At 35.2% G+C, this 23,673-nt stretch overlaps 2 protein-coding genes across 3 annotated transcripts; both read right to left on the bottom strand.

The window, feature by feature from the left end:
* Positions 1–5,812, bottom strand: LOC146162699 (uncharacterized). Of its 2 annotated transcripts, none has more exons than XM_083386019.1 (5): positions 5,561–5,812; positions 4,589–4,801; positions 3,229–3,400; positions 2,026–2,199; positions 1–878 (listed from the first exon to the last, which is right to left on the bottom strand). In XM_083386019.1, exons 1-5 carry the CDS (start codon positions 5,714–5,716, stop codon positions 634–636), a joined length of 960 nt encoding a protein of 319 aa, XP_083242145.1. In that variant the 5' UTR covers positions 5,717–5,812; the 3' UTR covers positions 1–633. The 2 variants fall into 2 exon arrangements, with proteins under 2 accessions (XP_083242145.1, XP_083242146.1); XM_083386020.1 differs by having other exon boundaries at positions 4,589–4,812; positions 5,569–5,812.
* Positions 5,813–6,472: 660 nt separating this feature from the next.
* LOC146162698 (uncharacterized) lies at positions 6,473–22,403 on the bottom strand. The gene is made up of 10 exons (XM_083384056.1): positions 22,331–22,403; positions 20,397–20,587; positions 18,492–18,938; positions 18,067–18,305; positions 16,539–16,682; positions 16,056–16,208; positions 10,644–10,811; positions 8,390–8,578; positions 8,141–8,278; positions 6,473–7,364 (listed from the first exon to the last, which is right to left on the bottom strand). The coding sequence occupies exons 1-10, from the start codon at positions 22,340–22,342 to the stop codon at positions 6,595–6,597; spliced, it is 2,451 nt and encodes an 816-aa protein (XP_083240182.1). The 5' UTR covers positions 22,343–22,403; the 3' UTR covers positions 6,473–6,594.
* Positions 22,404–23,673: the final 1,270 nt, after the last annotated feature.

Below are 23,673 nucleotides of genomic sequence, written 5' to 3'. Positions count from 1 at the left end.
AAAAGCGAAGAAATACGATCAATGCCATACGCAGCGATAGGAATTACTCTAGCCGGAATAAACATTTTCATTGCTTTAAACTTTATTCGCCAAAAAGCGATATGTAATCTATAACAAAGCAGCAAAATTAAAACACATAATTAGGAATAACTTATGTTTGTACGATAAAAACATACCGGCCGACTAACTCATCGCAAAACTATTTACGCTTTTCTCTTAAATTAAAAAATGTTGTTTCAATGAGGAACGATGAAAGTAATAACTACAACTTCAATGCAAATTATAAAAAACAATGTCGCGAAAACTAAATATGAAATCAAGAATTTACAAACAGCTTTCCAATTTCTTGTTGCCCTTTCGCTATGAAGCTTGTTTTTATTTAAGTTATTTATTTATCGTGCCAAGATGGATAGAATAAACGAAGTTTTGTAGACATGAATAAAAAAAACAGAATGAAAAAAAATATTGGCAGCTTTACCAAATTAACAATCTTTTCCTATTGACACGACTACTTGTGGACTCTGTTAACCAGAAACCAGTGTGCGGACTTTTGTAGACACTTTTAAAAGTGGACTTCTAAAAAATAATTATTAGCAGCTTTACCAATTTACCAATATTTTCCTACTGACACGACTACTTGTGGACTTTGTTGACCAGAAATTGCTCGATAGTCTTCCCGACTTGTTCGGGCGAGTCCTCCTGCAAGAAGTGGAGTCCAACCACCTCAGCGCTCTCAAGGTTCGGCCAGCTTCGAATCTGATCTTTGATGAAGGAGGAGAAGAATCCCGGATCTGCTCCGATGTGGAGTTTGGGAAGATCCGATGAGCGCGACAGCCAGCGGTTGTAGTCGTCAGTCAGCTTTATGACGTCATCCGGACCTGGTTTGGATTGTGTGAAATACGAAGACACGAGTTAATTCTTGGACAACAAGATAATTCAAAGGTACACTATGCAGCACGGATCTGTAATGTGGCTTGATGATGAATGTCAAGGTGAGATAGAAGTAAATCGGCAATCTTAAAAAAGCGTGAAATTTAAGACTTATACAACGAGATAATTCTAAGGCAGGTGCTACGCAACCCGTGTGCCGTGACGTCACCGGAAGTGTGTTACTTGCGTTCTTTTAATGTATTACGTGACCATGGCCCCTCCCCAACATGTATTTTTTGCTTATGTTAACTACGCGAATGCAAATTTATTTAGCGCTTTCATAGAATGTCTAAGCCCATTTCTACTAAATCACTTTAACCCAACGGCGCTGTGCATCGCACCTTAGAAAAGGAAAGTTTCGGCAACTTCAACAATATAAAGGAGTTTTTTGTCGCTTTGCAAGAATCGATAACATCTTAGTTATGTAGCAAACTGCGTGGCGTTCTTCAGGTTACGTTGTGACGTCATCTCTAAAAAACGGCGAAGTCCCCCCTAACAAAGACCCTGGATCCGCGTCGGGGTATCGAAACTTTTTTTTTTTCGATGATGTGTTGCTCGACCTATTTGGCTGTAAAATTCGAACGACGGACAGTTTAAAAACCTCTGCCAAAACAAAGGTTTAGTCAAACGAATTGCGAAATAACTCAACTACAAAGTGCCTGTCAATTCATGAGCTGAAATAAAGTTACGCAGTTGTATATACTTGTGTATACGCGTTTCAGTGTGGTAAAAAACGAAATAAATTAAAAGCAATAGGTTTTTGGCGGATAAAATAGAGGTTGGAAAACAGTGACCCGTATGGCAAAATGCTGGCGCGACTTGGCGAATATGTCGACCGAAGAGAAGAAATTGGTGGAAAACGATTTGTTTCATTTTTTCGCAGACATGTGAACCCCGCGACTTTTTGTTAACTATTTACTTGTTAATGGCCTTGTTTATCGCCTAAACATGGCAAGGTTGATACATTACTTAGGGGAACAAAGCATTTAACTTTGGGGGTGTGTCCAACAAAATAAATAATTTAGGCTAAAAATGCTTGTCACCAGAAGGCTGGCAAGGTTATGACATTAACCTCTAAAACTTCAAACCCCTTACCATCTGGTTTGATTGGAATCTGGCGAGGCCAGGTAAGAGCTGGTCTCCTGTCCTCTCCAGCATCTTTGAATGGCTCCAAGTAAACTTCCATCTCCTCGTCACTCAACTGACGCAGGATGCTGGCAGGAAGAATATTCTGGACAAACAGGTTCTTCTGGAGGATCATGTCGTCACCTGGACGCAGTAAAGAGCTGTTTTGGTAAGGACATCAAACACAGGGCTACCACCAGTCTCGAATAACTATATTTTTTTAGTTTTTTGGTTTATAGATTAGAATTAAGATTAGATCATTTCCGTTTTTTTTCCAAATTAGAATATAATTAGATGATTTTTATTTTCTCAAATTAGATTAGAATTAGAATTACGGAATTCTTGAAACCAGAATTTGAACTGGAATTATTTACAATAAATTATACTTGAATCGCAATTTAGTCTTATGATAATGGAAACGGTAAATAATTATATGTAGACTGTAAATGTCACTAACAAGTTGTTCCGACCGAAGAGTATTAATTTGAATTCTTTGTTACAGACTAAAAATGCCGTTGGACGTAGTAGCATTTTTAGTAAAATCAGAATTCGATTTGAACTGGAATTAGAGCACACAAGCAATTTACAAATTAGATAAGAAGTACAATAAGCCGCATTTTGCTATGATTCATTACATTAGAAAACTAAAAGTATCCAGCTGTCCACGTCTAATAAATTGGATAACTGAACATATTCTGAATATAATTTAAAAATATTACAGCATAAATACCATGGTCAACACAATAACAAAAGGTTAAACAATTATTTTACTCTGGCACTTTCTAAACACATTACTGCAAGCTAAAAATATAAAAATTCAATGCCATTTAATAACTTTTGGAAACAAAGGGTTTTACAAATTGTTAAAACACAAATTAATTCAAAGACTTTTACAGATTGAAAGACTTGGTGGAACCTTGTATAGAGACATAGTAGAAAGCCAAGACACTGATGCAGTACTTTATATACATAAAGTATTGAGAAAATCATGATGTATTTCCAATAGGTCAATATTTTGGTTAAAAAATAAATTGCCCTACTTATAAATGTAAATAAAAAATTCCATTTCAAACACATCCTAAATACGGCGGACAAAAAAGTCCTGTTCTTAATTAACCTCAACCCAGGGTATGACCAAATAATTGAAAACTAAATGCAAAAAGAGTAACATACCAGCAGGGGATCGCATCGCTTGAAAAATCTTGCGTCCAGCTTCGGGGAATTGCTCCCAGGTCATGGGTGTGACGAGGGCTTCCATGAAAGTGATGGAACTCACCCTGTTACGATGCATGTTGGCCCAGTGGAAACCCAGTGCAGAGCCCCAATCGTGGATCACAAGGTCAACCTGGGAAAATATTCAAGCCCATGTATAGAAGTAACTGGAAGGTACATATACACAGTACGTATTCCGCGATCAAGCCTTTCTGGGGCTTTAATGGCCATTGATAAATGATAAAGCACATATTATAATATCTGGGTTGCTTTTATGTAAATAATAATTAGTGCTTCATTCATCAAGTATACCAAAAACAAGGTAAGTTAAAAAGGACCCTATGACAGTGATATATTACAACCCCTTTAGAGCATACTAGGCTAGAATTCCTTTGGTAAGAAGTCTGTGGTTGCATTGCCTCGTTGCCTCCTTAATGCCTCTCGCCTGAAGATTTACTAAGCTCAACAATATGACAGCCTACTCCAAAATACGGGTAATGAGTGTAAATCGACACATGTTATTAATCCGTCTATTATGGTTGTATGTACGAACAGGATACAGCAGGCAACGGTGCTATGGTTGTTTCTCAATCAGCTCCCACTGAGCCTGTGTAGCTTAGTTGGTAGAGTGAAAGTGCTGGTATGACCGTAGGTTGTGAGTTCGAACCTCACCAAAGGCGAGTTGTATTTCTAGCCTGACTTGCTTGCACGTAATTTCAAATTGGACCGACTGATTATGGTATGCCTTACCAATGGCATCTGGTGTTCCATTTGGAAGTATGTATCATTTTGAACATTTTAAACAACTTTAATTTTTAACTTCATGATGTTGACTTCTATATTTATAGAAATGTTACTCACTTCCATACGCGCTTTGATACTCCTACTGCATTGAAGTAATACCTCCGAATATTATGCTTTAAAGTTCAACCTACACTTAACACAATAGTGTCTACAGAAAATGAAAGACGGTGAACTTTGCAAAACACAGTTTATTGCTCCTAGAGTATAATATTATGATTACAATTAGGGTTCATTGTTAAACGACAAGTTGTATTCTAATGTTGACCTTTTTATTCCTTTCAATCCTACTTTGACCTAAAAAGGCACGACTACAAGTGCGAAAGCTTGGTAACACCACAAAACAATTTGTAATTTTTTTACAATTCCAAGGTAATCTACATTATTACAAAAAAGTTTTTTAAGTGTAGACATAAACTTTTGCACAGTGGTTAACACTCAAATCATAAACATTTTATTTCAACCAATATGTACAGTAGACGCATCAATTTAAAATGAATATTAACAATCAAAAACCTACTTTTTTTGGTAAGTTTACGGAGTCCATCCACTTCTCAAGGTACTTGTAGTGATCCTGGAAGGTGTACATGGATCCAGGAATCTTGGAAGATCTTCCCATTCCCACCAGGTCCGGAGCCAAGCATCTTCCGACACTCTCAACATGGGGAATCACATTCCTCCATAAATAGGAAGATGTTGGGTTGCCGTGGAGAAAAACGGTTGCTTTGTTTGCCTTAGAAACAACTGAAAACAAAAGAAAGTGGGATGATTAATAAATGGCTGATTAAAAGGTTTTTAATTTAGGAAATGAATCATTGATGTATTTTTATATTAGCACATCAAACTTCTGTTTATGAAGTGAAGAACACAGAATAATTAGTAGTATGTAATTTAATGGTTTGCTGCAAAAAATGCAGAATTTTATAAATCTACAATTTAAGTCAATCTCTTCAGTAAAGTGTTCTTAAGTTACTGCTTTTTAATAACAAGGCAACTGAACTTTTTTTCGTTTGGGAGGGGGGACTTGAACTGATATAATTCGTGGGTGAAACAGATGTGTTTTTAAAAGTTTTTGAGTTACATTATTCTTTGTATAAGTGTTTACTATTTGCTTTGTGAAACATTTGCTCCAAATAAACCCAGTTTAACATTGATATACTGATACAAATGACTTGACTTACACTAAACATATTATGGCAAAGACTTGGGACTCAAACTTGTTGTTTGCAAAGCAACATGGAATATCCTAAAGTTACCTTATACAAAATAAGGTTTGACGACTTGTTAAAAACACCAAGACCATTGTTGGCTTTTATTCACGAGCCTATGGAAAGTGGTTCGCGTTAAATTAAACAGGATGGTATTAGTAATTGAGTTTAAAATAAAAACACGTTGAAAGGGTCATATGTCAAACATAGTAAACTCCACTATAACAATTAGTAGGTGTAAAACAATTTAAAACAAGGTCTAATAAATTGCTTCTCTACACTGCCAACTTACCAGAGTCATAATAACTCATTTGAGAATCAAAAACGTCGATTTTCTTGTGTTTGGAGAAAAAGGAAACCGTCCTTATGTGAGAATCGCATTTTACGTGATCCAATATACGACGCTTTCGCACAGCAGCCTTTGAAATTGCTACATTCATGTTTTCACGCTCCTTAATCTTGCAAAATGCAAGCTAGGTGACGATTAATTAAATTATTAATTTATTCTGCAAAAACTTTTTCATTTACATTTTCGAAATACTTCGCCGATCGCTGTCGCGCATGACTCAGCATAAAATACGTTGTTTATCATTTGTCAACGAGTAACATACATTAATATAATTACTTCACGTATTTCATAACTTAAAATTCAAACTTATTGTCGTTGTTTCATCTCGAAATGCTTTGCTTTACTGTGGTCAGTTTTTTTTTAAATGTATCTCTTAAAATAGTAATCGTTAATTAAAATTAAATATATTATTTAATCTCAGTTATTAAAACTATAGTGTAAACAATATTGTGGTTTGCGGCTACAAAATAAAGTTGTAGAAAATATTAAGGATTTGTGGTTTTGAAACTCATTGAATTTTTTTTAGAAAAAAAGGAAAATATAGTTTGTTTATTTTTTTTGCTCTTGTCTAGAATCGTACATTTTCGTCCGGTGGTTTGTATTAATATTACTAACATTATTTTATCTTACTAATATTATTTGTGTTATGGGTCCAGTATTATTATTATATTTATTTATTTCTGACAATTTCACTTTCCACAAATTGTTTTGTTACTTTAAAAAAAAGTGGTTGGATTCTAGACGAGCGCTCTCTAAACTTAATTTATTCTACTTACAGAGTTTGCAGAAATTCAATTTAACCCTAACTTGTTCCTGTTAAAAGAAATCAATCAAATTTATTTTTACATTTAATAAAGTTATTCTAAATATTTGATTTATACAACTTTGATTTTTAATAATATAATTTTAAATCAAATGCAAACAAATAAAATAAAGTAACACAAGTTCAGTAAGAAATTAATCAATTCTTTACATAATTTTACACTTTTTAGTTTCTGCATATGATTTGCATATTCTCAAATAGATTTCAGATTTTTCAATTTCTTCCTTCTTTTCTTCTTCGCTTAGAAAATCCTCGGCTTTCTTGTTTGCTTCCAGAGCTCGCTCGAAATATTTCACCGCATCAGTGAACCGCGAGGTTTCCCCACACACATGACCGAGGTTGTGTAAACAAGTTGCGTAAATTTGATGCTTGGAAGCTTCGCGGCCGAAAGTTTTTTCGAGTGAAGAAGTTGCTTTTTTCAAACTTCGCTCCCGACTTTCCAGATCGTCGATTAAATATTCGCTATATTCGATGGAATGCAAACACCAAGCCAAGTTTAAAACCCGAAACTTTTCGCCGATGTTTTGCTTCTGTTCGATCTTCATCTGCAGGTCACGCATCAGTGGAAGCACGTGATCGCGCACAATGGGCTTCATTGTGACGTCACTTTCAATCATCTTTTTATTTGTCTCCATCAACTCCTGAGCACAAAACTTAATTCCCTCAACTGCTTTCTTCGGATTCTTGTGATTTGCGGAAATAATTGAAGATATTTGCAAAAATAAAACCGATTCCAAACATTTCTCCTCTTCTCTCAGTTTAATTCCAAGTTCTTCAAATTCTTCCGCAGTTCGTTCCACTTGACCTTGGAGGAGCTGATGAAGGTCAGCCGCAACTCGATTCGCTTCTTCATACTTTTTTTCTCGCACCAAGGTCACATATTGTTGGACAAGGTCATGAGCAGATTCATCTCCATCTGATTTTCAGTAAAATGACAAAATGATTTATTTTTCCAAATTAACTGATTGTTTTTAAAAAACAGAAGGATTTACCTTAAAAATATATAAATAATAATGATATACATTTCTAAACATTGAACTGTAAAGAATAAAACCTTATCTTGTGATCTTATTAATTTGGATCATAATATCCTAAAAATTGAATAAAAAAATTCAAAGCTAAATAAAATTTGACTCAATGACATTTTGCAAAAACAAAACTCGCGTTTTTGCAAAAAATCAAAAACCTTTTATTTTTAAATCTTGTTTTACCACAAAGTGTTTCCAATTATTGTTAATACTTTTTTAATTAATATGGGGGAAATTTAAAACAAAACAATAATTGTAAGTTTATATACCTTAAAAAAATTCTACCATCCAAGAAGTTATTTTTGCACTAAAAACCACGACATTTTTTATTAATTTAAGAAAATCTGAAACATACCTAATTTTCTTCACTTTAAAGGGTAGCAATATTTATTGAAACGATTTCGTGAAGTTGAAAAATATTGCTCACCCACATATTTGAACCAAACGCCATTTTTAAAGCAACACTTTTTTTTTTAAATTATTTTGGTGCTAACGTACACTAATCTAAATGATGCAATTTAAGGTTTAATATAAATATACACATATATATTTACCTAATAATGAAACTCAAAACTATATTTGTTTTTTTTCGGCAAACAGTTAGAGTTTCAAATCAACCATCTGAAAATTATAAAAATACTTTTCCATGATAGATAAATCTCACCTTCCAGAAATGAGTGCAATGTAGTTGAAGTTGAGGCGGCATCATCAATCGCAGTGCTACTTTGTGCCACAAGCGGAAGAGATGAACTAGATGTGACGTCATCGGTTGAAGAGGATGAAAAAATAGAACTCCCAGTTGCTGATGATAAAATAAGTAATATGATTGTTGGCTTGATAAAATGAAAAACTAGTTTAAAACTCTGTGGTGCACAGGTTACAAAAAATCAATGTACTGCTTAATATACCTCACCTTGCAGAAATGAATGCAATGCAGTTGAAGTTGATGGCTCATCTTGAAGCACCGAAGTAACTGCTTTCTGTGACGATGAAGTTGAGGCGCCATCATCAATCGCAGTGCTACTTTGTGCCACAAGCGGAGGAGATGAACTAGATGTGATGTCATCGGTTGAAGAGGATGGAAAAATAGAACTATCAGTTGCTGGAGATAAAATAAGTAATATGATTGTTGGCTTGATAAAATGAAAAACTAGTTTCGTATAATAAAATGGTATTTATTTATTTGCAAAAATGTTGATAACTATATTCACATTTAAAAATATCATAACCTGTAAAAAACTGAAACTGCAAGAGTGAGCAAATCAATTTGGTTTGACATTTCTAAAAATATATATGGAAAATAAACAAAATTTGACCCTATGACGTTTTTCTGACAAAAACCAACACTAATTTTATTTTTGAATCTTGTTTTACTACAATACTATAATTTTTTTCCTGAAGTGACCTTATTTTGTAGATTTATTATCCTGATACATATAGTTCAACAAATCTTGCCATAGGACAACCTCAGTCACCCCAGTATAACTAATGGTTGAAATCAGTGATATGTTACCCTTTGACAATCAAACACACGGACCGAGAATTATAAAATGCCCCCTTTTTTAACCAGCAACCAGGATTTTGATTACATGATTCTTTACTGAGACCACAACTGGTCTAGTCATTAATTAAAAACAATCACAAAGGATTATACGATTATACAGGGTTGCTAAGTAGTTCCAAACTCAATGGGAAAATTGCTCTTGTTTGCGCCCTAAAAGTAGTTGTACACCCGGCAACGCAAGTCATTCTCAACACCAGGTTTATATTTGGTTTGCTCTTAATCTGTTCCAAATGTGAACCGACTCTAAATTATAATGGACCGTGTTCATCTTGGTTATATTGTAGTTTAGTTTTATAAAGTATAACTAAATATTTACCATATAATGTGCTTATTCGGTAAGAATTAGAATTTGTACCAACAGTCTAAATCAGTGGTTCTCAACCTTTTTTTAGCTTACGAACCGGTAAAATTTCAAAAAAAGTTTTGCGGACCGATGGACCTTCAAAAATCAAAATCAACTCAAAATGTAATTACGACAAAAGTATATGCAACTTAAAGCAAAAAAAAGCAATTTGCTTCGGTCTTTTTGATATCACAGGCGTTTTACGTACAACACTTGCACCATTGTGACAAACAACAAAGTCCTAAGTAGACTATTAACGTTATGTTGCGTCACAAAGCAGCAAATTACGGAACTGTCGAAGTTCTACATTTAATGGACAAGCTTTTAACATCTTATATAAAATTGTATTGTGTATATTTGGCGGACCGGCGGGAAGTTGATGCGGACCGACGGTTGAGAACCACTGGTCTAAATGCGTCTACAATTGTATGACAATAGGCTTAAATCTACCAGGTTATTTTAAGGGCAACATGTTAATTTTGTGATTTAAAGGTGCGACATAGATAGTTAACCTACAATGAGGAATTTATAAACTCAAACTGTTGATTGATTTCGATTGCTCATGTGAGTCATCGTGAATAATGTGAGAACCACTGATTAGACCAAAAAATGTAATTTAAATAGGTCAATTATTGTCCCGTTTTCATTCCTCATAAGGATATGTGAAACAGAAAAAGATAAAACACTGGCCTAGCCCATGAGGCAAATAAATATTGACATGCCTATATTTTACATAATAGGAAGTTATCTGTGGCCAACATAATGGACATCCCTATCGTATATACAAAAATATTCTAAACACATTTCCAACATAATTTTTTTTTACTGTATTTATGAAATTCCTCCCCTGAACTCATAAAATTCCTCCCTAGGGAGGAATTCCTCCCCGGTTGGGAACCACTCGATTATACGATTATACAGGGTTGCTAAGTAGACTTAAAAGAGTGCTTTAGGACATTGGTAGTATTAAATTTGAACATTTAAGCCTACAATTTTTACATTATACTTTAGGTTCCCGTTGACTATTGTAACCTGACATGAATGTTATTTGAAGTTTGCATATATTTCTATTTAGAGCCAGTGTACCATGAACAACTAAAGTCGCTTTTGTAGCTAACAGGCTTTCCCAAGCTGGGCTAAACTTACAAATGACAATTGAAATCGCACAAAGCGCAAAGTTTTTTTGAAACTCCTCAGTTAAACTTATAGAACTGATAGTTTGCCAACTGCGTAAAAGGAATGCCCAATTGTATTTCTCACCTTGCTGTAATGAAAGAAATGCCACCGAATCTAATGCCTCAGAAGTGACTGCTTTCTGTGACGATGAAGTTGAGGCGCCATCATTAATCGCAGTGCTACTTTGTGCCACAAGCGGAGGAGATGAACTAGATGTGATGTCATCGGTTGATAAAATAGAACCATCGGTTGCTGGAAATCAGTAACACAATTGTTAGCTTTTATAAAATGAAACTAGTTTCGTATAATAAAATGGTGTTTATTTGTTTGCAAATGTTGATAACTATATACACATGTAAAAAAAAATGATAATCTGTAAAAACTGAAACTACTAGATTGGGCAAATCAATTTGGTTTAGCATTTCTAAAAATATATATGGAAAATAAATAAAGTTTGACCCTATGAGGTTTTTCTGACAAAAACCAACACTAATTTTATTTTTAAATCTTGTTTACTACAGGCATTTCCACTTTATTCTATTTTTTTTATAATAGAGGAAACTTAAAAAAACAATTTATGTATTAATTTTTGAATTTTTTGGAACTCAAAAACAAAAAAAAAAACTTTGTAACTTCAAAGTAGATAAATTTGTACTAAAAATCAATGTTTATTAGGTAAGGAAATCTGTTTTTTTACTTTATTTACTTCATTTGAAAAACGAGAATTATTCAAAATGCCAGAAAGTATTAAGATTTCTAAATTACATAAAGTGTTTAACCATTCCTATCATTAACAAATCTGTTAAACATTTTCAAGTGATTTCTTGGTTTGGTTAGAAAATCAGTTTAACTGGAAAATTCAATTTAAAAATGCAGTTGGGTTATCTAATCTTGTTTGGTGGATATATTTACCTTACCTAAAGTGATTATTTTGCAAACAAAATCTCTTGTTAAGTATAACTAGTGATTAAGTGGTTTGTATAAATTCGTCAGAAAGCTGCTTGTCAGAGTATTCATGTTGCGGTCCTTCACCATGTCGCAGGCAATATATACAACATATTTTCCTTCTGTGGTCCACAGGTTGCAAAAAATCAATGTACTACTACTCGTTATGTGATCCACATTTTCAAACTACAACTTTTTTTCCTGAAGTGACCTTATTTTGTAGATTTATTATCCGGATACATATATCACATATAAATCTAGTCGTACGAAAACCCTACCAACCACAGTATAACTAATCATTCAAATCAGTAATACGTTACCTTTTGACAATCTAACACATGGATGAAACATATAAAAATGCCCCCTTTTTTAACCGGCAACCAGAATTTTGGTTGCATGATTACCAAAATTGGGATAGTCATTAATAAACAACAATCACAAAGAATTATACGATTATACAGGGTTGCTTGGTAGACTCAAGAGTGCTTTAGGACATTAGCAGTATTAAATTTGGACATTTGAGGTTGACTATTTTTTATATTGTGGGGTGCAGCCACAATGAAAGAATGTTTATTGCAAATAAACAAACGACAATCAGTACTTACAGGTAGGCCTACAGTACTTACGATATACGTATAATAATTACCTCCGTAACGTACGCGATCTGGACCCCAAAAGTGAACAGAACTGCTGAATTAACGATTTACAACATTTCTTATATAGCCTACATCGGACAGATGTGAGTAATTACTAATTCGTTAGAAAACGAGATACATAACACGACTTAGGAAATCGGTCATTCGAACACGAAATTACAACACGCGACGGGAAATTAAAATGACAGCATGAGCGATTCAGCCGGCAAGCTGTTTACAGGCGGCCAGAGTTGACGGGGTCACAGAGTTCCAAAGTCCAATCCGCTACTATTCGCTCTCCCCGCCTTTAAGACAAGAGGTCTGGATAAACTTCATCTTCGTGGTATTCCTCCAGGATGTCAAACATCATTGTACATTGGATGATTATGTCCGCCTTGTCGATCGGCTCTTTGTAGCACAAGTCAGGAGCGGTGGCGGACCGTCAAGCCATGGGTGGCTGTTGTTAGGCGATGAAAAGCTCGCTTCGTGCAAAGCGGGTTGGTAAACGAGATGCTGAAACTCAACTGCTCCTTAGTGTTCAAGGATCCCTCCGTTATCGAGCAGATTCGTTGTAGCTGAACGATCTGTCTAAAAATACTTACCTAGGCGTTTAACAACATGCGAATGCACAAAAATGTAGCCTACAATGCAGAAATAGAGCCGTAAAAATTGTATTTTGATGTCAAAAGGCAAAACCGTTAGTCAAACGTCTAGAATCTATTGTTCTAGAATACCGAAGTCAAGGAAGTAAAAGGTGCTATTCTCTGAAACGCAAAAACAAATTAAACGCCTTGTCCATTTTTAACGTAATCCCTAAATGACAGACATTTTAACCTTGGCGTAAAGGTTAAACTAAAAAGTTACACTATGCAAGCTTGTAACTCAAATGGACATATGACGGTACCTCAGCCGTCTGTAAAGTAGAAAGGCATCACGGCATTACGTGGCCTACATAAAATCATCGGGGTCTTGCCCGGAATACAAACAAAGGTGTGATATCTCTGATCAAACACCGTAAACCATAAAGGACCAGACGGCACGTTAGCCGCTAACGGAAATGGCACTTTAGAAGGCGCAACTTCTGTAAGTGTGAGAGATAAATTTATATGTTTATAGGCTAAGAGAATAGTTTACGAGAGAAGAATATTGTCTTACGTAAAGTTTCACCTTTAACTTAACAAAAAGAGACGTAATTTTGCAAATTGAACGAACAGCTATGTCGTAAATTTAGTTTAGCTCAAACGCGGTTTTAAATCTGCATTGCACGACCGATATAGCAACATTAAAACGTGCTCATAATCAGCAACAACATATACTTACAATGGCGGCGGCTTAAAGAGAAAAACACGGACGTGTTGCGTAAAATATAAACAAGGCATGTTTAATATTCGACAATGCATAGCGCGCACAAAAATTACGAATAAACTACAGCTGCCATCCTATGTAATGAGCCTATGGATATAATACAATTTAAGTGGTGTAAGGCCCATCCCTGCCTTAACAAAAACTAAAGTTATAAGCGCTAAAAATTACCCAAAAAAACGTTAACTAGACGTCTACCATGAAAGCTAGCAAGAGGCTGAGAATAAGGGGAAAAGAAGGTTAGTGGAAGGTTAGGATAGTAAGAGGCCGTAGATAGATAAGGCAAAGTAAAGTTATGAAAGCTTACTAGGTTATCATCAAGTGTAAACGTCGTAAGAAGGTGCAGGTTTGCTCGCAAGCAGATGCGTAAGGTTTGCTCGCAAGCAGATAAGTCGGGCGGACGTTTCCAAGCATCGCAAAACTCAGCAACATCAAATGGTCGGCAAGAAATCCTGTCTGATAAGATTAGGTAAAGTTGAAAAAGGTAGGTTAAAAGTACCTTTCGAATAGAGCCCGGCTTTAAATAGCATGTCGTCATAGATGTTACGAACGTCGTAGGTGCAGTAAACTCGCTTTGTTGACGAGGCGTCGCTTCTGCAGTTGAAAGTTCGCTGTTGGATGTAACTGCTACAGGCTGAAAAGATTTTACCGGAACATTTAAAGGTTTTGCCGTGTTGCAAAACGACGATGGAGCGGCTTCGAAAGTTGAATGCGGTTGGACGTTGTCCATCTGCGGTTGGGCTAAAAGATCAGCTGCAAGTTGAGAAACAGAATCTGATGGCATAGGAACATCATTTCTTTCTGTTAATTTCTTTTCAGAGAAAGGAGAAACAGGTTTAGAAAAAGAGCCTTTTTTCCTGTGACGTAGCTTAGAAATGGAAAAGTTCGAATTAATTCCCTTATATTACATAGCATGGCAGCTATACGCGTTGAAGTTTTGACGTTGCAAGCTTTAAATTTGCTTGAAACCTTGAAAACGAAGCAGAAATTTATTCTTCGACATAACGATTCAAAAAAATAACACACGGTAAATAAGACTAAAAATAGGTGCAAAAGCGTAGGTTACAAAATAGAGTGAATTCAAAACAAAAGATTTATATAAATTATTTTAGAATAGTTAGTCAGAAGGTATTATGCGTGTTCAATATCACGTCGCAAAAGGTGAACCAAATTGTGGGGTGCAGCCACAATGAAAGAATGTTTATTGCAAATAAACAAACGACAATCAGTACTTACATGTAGGCCTACAGTACTTACGATATACGTATAATTATTTCCTCCGTAACGTACGCGATCTGGACCCCAAAAGTGAACAGAAGGACTGCTGAATTAACGATTTACAACATTTGTTATATAGCCTACATCGGACAGATGTGAGTAATTACTAATTCGTTAGAAAACGCGACACATAACACGACTTAGGAAATCGGCCATTCGAACAACGAAATTACAACACGCGACGGGAAATTAAAATGACAGCATGAGCGATTCAGCCGGCAAGCTGTTTACAGGCGGCCAGAGTTGACGGGGTCACAGAGTTAAGTCCAATCCGCTACAATATTACACCTTAAGTTCCTGTTAACTATTGTAACCACACATAAATGTCATTCGAAGTTTGCATATATTTCTATTTAGAGATAGTGTATCATGAACTACTTAAGTTGCTTTTGTAATTTACAGGCTTTCTCAAGGTAGGCTAAACTGACAAATGACAACTGAAAAGGATTTTTTGCAACTCCTCAGTTAAACTTGAAAAACTCATAGTTTGCCAACTGCGTAAAAGGTTTACCCAGAAATTATTGTGGACTGAAGGTTAACAACAACTGATATCAATGCAATCTAAGGTTTGACATAAATCAGGGGTTCTTAAACTGGGGGTCCGTGAACTAGTTTTAGGGGGTCCATGAAGGCCTAGTTAAAAAACTAGTGTATACTTAAAGTAATTTTTTTTTTAAAAGAAAACAATTTAATTAAAAATTAAACGGTTTTGCACTGAATGTATAGTTAGACTTCATTTAACTTTCACATTTTTCGTACCAAAATAACAGAGTCAAGAAGTCTATTTGTTTTGTGACGTCAATTTATGACGTCATTTTGGAGCATTTCTTGTCTACCGGGGTCCATGCAAAGCAAAAAAAAATGTAGGGGTCCGCGGTAAAAAAAGTTTAAGAACCCCTGACATAAATAGATACATACCGTATTTAACCAATAATAGTAAACAATGTATGCTTCTTAGTTATTGTATGGAATTCAAGTCACACCATCCGCAAATTATCAAAAAAAAACTGTTATACATTAAAGCAAAATATCCTTCTCGTAAACGGTGACGTCATTGCAAACTACATTTAGTTCGTGAACACGCTGGTGTTTGTACTTCCGTCTGTCTGTAGTTGTGTGTGTATAGCAGTGTTTCCTATTTTTTAACCTCATGACGAACCTGGAAACCTCCTAAAACTTGCGGCTAACCTGGCGAGCGAAGCAAGCTGTAATTTTATCGTTAGACTAGTGGTTCCCCTAAAGTACTGTCCAGTTTCTATTTTATTGTATTTCTCACCTTGCTGTAATGAAGGCAATGCCATTAAAGCTAATGACTCAGAAGTAACTGCTTTCTGTGCGAGAGACGTTGAAGTTGAGGCGCCATCATCGATCGCATTGCTACTTGGTGTCACAAGCGGAGAAGACAAACTAGATGTGATATCATCAGTTGCTGGAGATAAAATCAGTAACACGATAGCTTTATAAAATTAGGAGCTAGTTTCGTAAATAATTTTAGGCTACTTTTAAATGTAAAATAATATGGTGTTTATTTGTTTGCAAAAGTGTAAATAACTATACACACTTTGACAGGTCTATGATCTGGCCCTTCTACAACCCAACATTAGTTCACAATATTCCATAGGAGGGATTACTGAAATCAGCCTATTAATTATTTTCATACATATAGAAAAATGTTACTTTTTAAGTTCTTCTTTTACCAAAAGTAAATATATTGGTAATCAAATTCAGCACTAGTTTTAAACTTCGTAGCACACAATACCTGAAACAAAGTTTCTCACAAAGTTTGATAACTTTGTCTGAGATGAAGGAGGTCTTTGCTTCTGCTTTAGAAGAAGGGTAGCAATTATTTTATTCTCTGCTTTCACCAAGCTTTTATCAATGGGTATGTCCAGCATTTTCTTGGCTGAAAAGTCAAAGGTGTTAGTAAAAAGTTTTTTAGTAAGATTTTGAATTTTCTTACAAAATTGTATCCAATATCCAATATTACTTTTTATATTGCTTTTATATAAGATTTATGGTTATGTTTTGTGTGATTGCTTTTAAGAGCTTTATTTAATTTAAACATTTTTGTACTTTCTGGTTTAACATAAGAATGTAGAACTTTCACTGCATATAGTTAGGTTGCAAGTGTACTTTCTTGTAACACAGTTACACACATACAGACAACCTACAAATAAACTTGTCTTTTCAAATATTTAAACAATAACTTAACTCTGGTGAAAATTTGCTCAGGTAAATATTCTTTTTTTTGACAAACTGGTAAGAATAGAAATGTGTAATAATGCTATACAAGTGTAATTTGATGGTATACAGCAAGTGTATTAACTCTTAAATGGGAGCAGCTCTTTGCAGCAAAACAAGCTTAAAGTTCGCATTGAAGAAGTTGTAATAAATTTTCTTTACTGAGCATGTGTTGTTTTTTTTTATAACAGTCCGCGACAAAATTTCAGTTTCTGGTTCGCATTGAAAAATGGTTGCCGACCCCTGCTGTAACGCATTGACTGGACGCACCAGCTTATTTGATTACTGTTTGACACATAAAGAAAAATAATAATATGCACCATTTTTATCCACATGACATATGTCTTTCCGCGGGCGCGAGCTCGACTTCAATATTTTAACTTTTTGCAGTGATTTTAATGGTTTTGTTTGGGTTAGGCATAATTCCTTCATACAAACAACTTTAACATTAAAACTGCAAAAAAGAATCTTCTAATTCCCTTTCAGGAAATCCACGGTATCACCGCCCTATTAAATTAACTTATAGATAAACGATAAAAGCTATCGCCATTTCGGACTATTTTTTATCCATATTTTATATATGATATAACAGGCTATAGCAACAGGGGGGAGTCAAACTTTTTTTGCGCGAAACTATATTGTTTTTGCAATATTGCCGTTGTATTGTGTGTCGTTACATCTTTTGAAACACGATAACGCAATGTTTAATATTTGCGCTTGACATTTTTTGAGCTCGACACCATACAACAACTTTGGAGTCAATGCCCTCGCAACACGATTGTCAAAATCAGCTCGATAAAATCAAATTTGTTGTGTGCCCAATGCGAAACGCCTCTAAGGTTGCAGTTTAGCCAATTCGACCAAATAAAACTCAAAATTTTTCGCGCTTCGCGCCACCAACAACACCCTTCACTATTTTCCTGTTTTATTAGTAATATTTAATTGCAAAATGTTGAAATATTTTCATAGGGGGGCGCAAGGCATGAGAAAATTACCAAAGGGGGGGGGGCGCGGCTGAAAAAAGGTTAAGAACCACTGATTTATACCATTGAGAGCAGTTGGTCTTTCTGCAGGATCTTCTTTCCAACAAGATTTCATCAGGTCAATTAAAATTGAGGCAATTTTCTTATCACCATCGGTTGTCAAAGATGCTTCCACGGCTTCAACTTTATCCAACTCTGGTCTTAATCCTCCCAAGATAGCATTAGTGAGAAATGTTGGCCCAACTGTTGCTCCTTCATAAACCCTTCTTCTAGTGACCAGTTCATACAAAACCATTCCAAAACTGTTTAAAAAATTACATTACAAATCATTTGCAAAAAGGATTAAAATACAAGTATATCTGTTTAGTTGAGATATATATTGATATCGCCTATTAGTGCAAGGCAATGTCTAATGAGATATTGTATCATTAATAAAAATATACCAGTAGTTTTGCAATTTGTTGAATTTTTGTTAAATTACTGCCAACCTGAACATGTCCGAAAAAGTTCCTACTTCTTTTCCCTTTAGTACTTCAGGAGCTGCATAGTGTAATGTATGTTGCTTAGTTGGAGTTATATCCAACGTTGTGGAAATTATGTTGGTGGCTTTGATAATATTTACAGACCCAAAATCAGCCAGTTTAACATTCAAGTCCACATCAAGTAAAATATTGTCTGGCTTAATATCCCCATGGTAAAACTTTCTACCACCTGGATAGTTGTGAAGGTAGCAAAGAGTTGACATAATCTGCTGTGCAATTAATAGTCTGGAAGACCAAGGCACTTGTACAGATTCCAGTAATTCATCCAAATTTCCACATTTGACATACTCAAGGATAATTGCAATGTGGTTGTCATTCCACTGTGAAAAGCCAAGAACTTTTACAATGTTTTCATGTTCTATTCGAACCAGTACATCTGCTTCTCTTTTTACACTAAAACAACAATTAGTAGTTAAACTAATGTTATTTTTAAATAATACAACAAGAAGGGATAGAAAAATGTCGAAAAATAGCTCAACATTTAAAATGTTTTAATTTTTTTCTAAAAATATGGCGGGTTTTTAGTAGTTAACTTGACCATGCTAATCACTGGACATGTATAATATTTTATTGGTCGATATTTAGTAATAGTAAACCAGGTGCCTTTGGAAAGGTTTTAAAAAAATCAATGAGCTGTAAAACATCCTTCGTTCAAGTAGGGCAAGTTTAGAAAAATCTATGCTGAGACCTAAAGTTTTACCATCAATCTAAAAACTAAGTTACACTGGCTCATCAGAAACCAGTTGAGAAACAACCACCATTACACAGTTGCCTTTTGCATATTGTTCATGAAACTAACTGCAGTAGGATTTTTATTCACTATGTCGACTATACTCAACAGCCACCTAGGTCCAAAACTGTCGGTCGCATGTTTTTTTTATGGAGCAGTAATGAAATCAAAATCATGTAATAAAAAAGATCAAAATTTATCTTTTATTAGCCTGCAATAGAATTGCCTGGCCACACATTTCTGCTTTTCTCCCTGATGCTGTAAAGTGCCCCTAAAGCTTTTTACCAACTTAAATACGGCCCACGAGAAATTTTTTAATAGTTTTTTTTAATCATGTCCTAAAATTGTTTGCATGTTCTATAATCGCATTTGCATGTTTTCAATACCATTAATTTAAACCTAAATATTAATTATAAACACAGCCAGTTTGCCTGTTTAAAATTAAGTTCTGTCTGGACTAAATTAATTTTAATCTGAACCCGTTGTGTTAAACATGTAACCTGCAGACCACATGCCACCCTTTACAAATTGGCCTGCACAAAGGTTGCAGTTTACACATATCTATGTTTGATTACTGGCTAAGTAACAGTTACAAACTAAAAACTTATTCCACAATTTAATTTGGTTTGTTTTTAAAATGACTCTTCCAGTTAAGAGAAAAAGGAAATTGAATGGATGTTGCCAACTACAAGTATAGAATATGTTGCCGTTTAAAATTTTGTTTGTTTGTCAAACGACTCTATATAAGCAGTGGGGCAAAAAGGGCATTTGCTTAAGTTTGACACCCCAGATTTACCTAATGTAATTTTCTGAACAGCATGAAAATTGAAATTTAGCTTAATTTTTTAATACAATTTGATGGAGATTTGCATTAGACAACAAGTCATACAAATTTATCTTCATACTCCGTGGACTGGAAGAAACTCTGTAGTTTAGGGTTTGGTGACTCCTGGTATAAACCACGAAATATAAAGTTTAATGACTGTTATTGCTTGTCCATGTAAAGCTACAATACAAAACCTTTATAAAGGTAAGTTGGACGCTATATCATGTTAAAAGATAATTTGTGTTATGATAGACAGAACAACAGAATAAAACTACAACAAATTTACATTGCATACCTGGCAATGCGTTTTTCCTCGTCTTTTGTATTTCCGGAAATGACAAAACATTTGACAATAACTTCTCCAAGCTTTAAATGCCGACAAAGTCTTACAGATGCAAAACCTCCAGATCCAACAAAGTCGGTCTTATCTGCGCTAGTTTCCAGTTCATTCGCATCAATAGCTTGTAGTTTGGAAGAAAAGGGTATCTGAAAATAGCAAATAAGATGTTAGAAATTTCAGGATAGGATTCTTAATTAAAGAACTCTGAAACAGCATGAACAACTTATTTAGGTTCAACAATTTGCTTTTTAAACGAATCATAACATAACTACAAATTTAACCACAAGTGTTGGTTGCTTTAGTCAAATAGAACAAAAAACGTTGGTGTCATCAGAGTTGCAATGGTTAGATTGTTGGGTTTTGATGTTAGCTAGTCAATGCTTTCATATTTACATGGTATGATGTCTGTGTTATTTTGCAATGTTTGGCATATTTATCAGTCTTTTGCATTTGTGGTCAAAGCATTGTTAGTCTCACCCTAGTGTTACATGTTAATCGGTATTCTGTATTGGCTTTATAAGTGATCAGAATTGAACCTAGAGTTACTCCCAGTGGTGGGATTCAATCTTTTTGTCAGCCTGTTCTATCATGAAAAGTCATATTTTTCAGCTGGTTCGGTAACAAAAAATCATATTTTTTCAGCAAATAACTAAAGTAGTTGCAAGAACAGGATGCAACCCCAGGTAGGTTCCAGCGATTGGTGAATCGGCCAAATCTAATTACTGCTAACCACCACACTAAAAAGCAACAGTCGTCTCATAACTTCAGACTTATGAAACAACAATTCAAATATTAGACCAACAAACCCCAAAGGAAAATTAGTACAGTTATAAAAATTAACACAATGTATAACTGCTATGTGCGATATTGACCATTGCAAAAAAACACATGAGCTACTTGGATTTAAGAAAAAGAAAATCCATTGACACCTAGCAGCAATGCTAAACCAGTTCGCTGATCTCATAAAATTTTGAGAGACGGTTCTATAAAACTTCTATAGATTAAATTTAATTATAAGTGCAAATCGGCTGAAACCCACCACTGGTTACTTCCTTTTGAGACCACAAGAGTTACATATGGGCTCAATAGAGTATCTTAACTGGGCCACACAAAACCTTTTTAATTATCGACTTGCGTTCTGTAACAGCACTGATATATTTGGAAGTTGCATCTGCTTTAAGCTAACTTGCTTCGCTGACTTATAATTTAAAACTGGTCGCTCTGGTTTTGAGGTTGGCTCGCAAGTTAGTCACACAACCTGAGTTCGGATTTTAAAAGAAAGCATCAATTAGAACTCTATCGAATAAACAATATAAGTTCAATTAAACCTAACCAGGGCGCTGGTCTAGAATCCTACCACAACGAAACACCATTTGGGTTAGGGTTAGCGTTTGGGTTAAGGTGGGTCAAGTATTATTATTAAACAAAGAATATAATAATACTTGACCCACCCACACCCGAACGCTAACCCGCACCCTAACTCAAATTTTGTGCGTTAATTTTAGAACTGTGGTAGGATTCTAGACCAGCGCCCTAACGGCGCTGGTCTAGAATCCTACCACAACGAAACACCATTTGGGTTAGGGTGCGGGTTAGCGTTTGGGTTAAGGTGGGTCAAGTATTATTATTAAACAAAGAATATAATAATACTTGACCCACCCACACCCGAACGCTAACCCGCACCCTAACTCAAATTTTGTGCGTTGATTTTAGATCTGTGGTAGGATTCTAGACCAGCGCCGAATAATTAAATAGGTTTATCTGATCGATAGACAGTTCTTACTTTTCAATGTTAATTTCAGGATTTAAGTCAGCCATTTTTATTGTATTGTTTCTTATACCATAATTGTTTTATGCAACATGTTTATAAATCCTTATTATTTACTTACCCGTTTTTGCATTGCTTATAGGTTCCATTTGTTGCAAAATAATCATTATTCCGCAGCAGTTAGCCTACTTTTATGTCACTAAACACGTGACCGTTGTCCACTGATGTGTGACCGCCGCGCCTAGCGAATTGCTTTTCCGCGTTTCACAATTCATTCTATTTGATACGTCTTACTGATTAGCGGCTTGAATCACCGCTCTGTTTATCGCTGTGTTTCTGAGATTTGTGAATATAGTCAAAAAGCAGTTATCTACTGAGTGGATTGTCTTTGCCTAGAGTACAAGAAGTTAAGGACAGGTATTCTAGCGGCCTGCTCCTTTGGAGTCGGATTAAGAACTTTTAAGTGACTTAGGCAGCCGTCGGCTCTCGTCTACAGATCCAGCAGCCTTCTTACACCTCCCTACGAACTCTCTACGCTAAAATTCAAATACAATTTTGCATCAAAAATGTATACCTGATATTACCAAAGCACGCAGAAAAAACTAAATAAAAGCAACAACTGCCGCCCAAGGTAGTTTGGTGTGTCATAAACTCACTAAACCAACAAAGCAATATGCTCAGTTTAAAAAGGATACTTGCTCTGTAAACATTGTGAATAAATTGACTGTTGCAATAAACAGTCTGAACACAGTTTAAATTAAGTGGTGAATATGTATCCGTAACATGCAAATTCCAAACACTAGTCAAAATTTGATAGCCTTGTCATTCTATGTTGATAAGCATTGGCTGAATGTAGAGTGCATGTCCCAAATCACATTTTATCTTAGTGTTTTTAATGTTAACATATAAACATAAGCATCTTAGTATTTTGTTTTAAGTATCAATATTCCATAAATTTATTTTTATCAACATATATACAAATAAATACAGCTAAATATAAAAAGGAATGGACGAAATGACCTCGATAGCGCATCAGCAACTGTATTTGACTTGCCGCTGATGTGAACATCGGTGGTAAACTAGGAAATATAGGAGAGTTGGCGTTGCTGACTCCGGGTGATGCAAAAGTGTTGCGTTAAGAGTGCATTCTTTGCTTTGTCGAAAGCTTCCTGAAGAACGCGAGTCCAAATGAGTGACCTCGGCTTGCTGGATAAAGAACCATACAGGGGCTTCATAATGTCTGCGACATTTGCAATAAACCTGTGAAAGAAGTTTATCATACCGCAAAACTCCTGTAAACCCTTGACGGTTTGTGGCACAGGAAAGTTTTTGCTTGCGTCAACTTTCGAAGGCAGAGGTTTGACTCCGTGCTGGTTAACGAAATGACCAAGGAACTCCAGTCTTTCTTTACCGAACTCGCACTTTTGCAGGTTCAGAACAAGACTGTGGTCTGAAAGCCGCTGA

Source organism: Ascidiella aspersa, chromosome 3 (genome assembly GCF_963924565.1).
Source record: "Ascidiella aspersa chromosome 3, kaAscAspe10.2, whole genome shotgun sequence".
NCBI lineage: Eukaryota > Metazoa > Chordata > Ascidiacea > Phlebobranchia > Ascidiidae > Ascidiella > Ascidiella aspersa.
This window is presented reverse-complemented; position numbering and strand designations above follow the sequence as displayed.

Excerpts from the sequence above, each read along its gene's own strand:
- LOC146162699 (XM_083386020.1), bottom strand. The coding sequence starts at position 5,716 with ATGAATGTAGCAATTTCAAAGGCTGCTGTGCGAAAGCGTCGTATATTG. Across the intron at positions 2,200-3,228 it reads AGCGATGCGATCCCCTGCTG|GTGACGACATGATCCTCCAG; the intron begins GTATGTTACTCT and ends TACTGCGTCCAG. Across the intron at positions 879-2,025 it reads GATTCCAATCAAACCAGATG|GTCCGGATGACGTCATAAAG; the intron begins GTAAGGGGTTTG and ends AATCCAAACCAG.
- LOC146162698 (XM_083384056.1), bottom strand. Across the intron at positions 8,579-10,643 it reads ATTTCTTTCATTACAGCAAG|CAACTGATAGTTCTATTTTT; the intron begins GTGAGAAATACA and ends TTTTATCTCCAG. Across the intron at positions 8,279-8,389 it reads ATTGCATTCATTTCTGCAAG|CAACTGGGAGTTCTATTTTT; the intron begins GTGAGGTATATT and ends TTTTATCATCAG.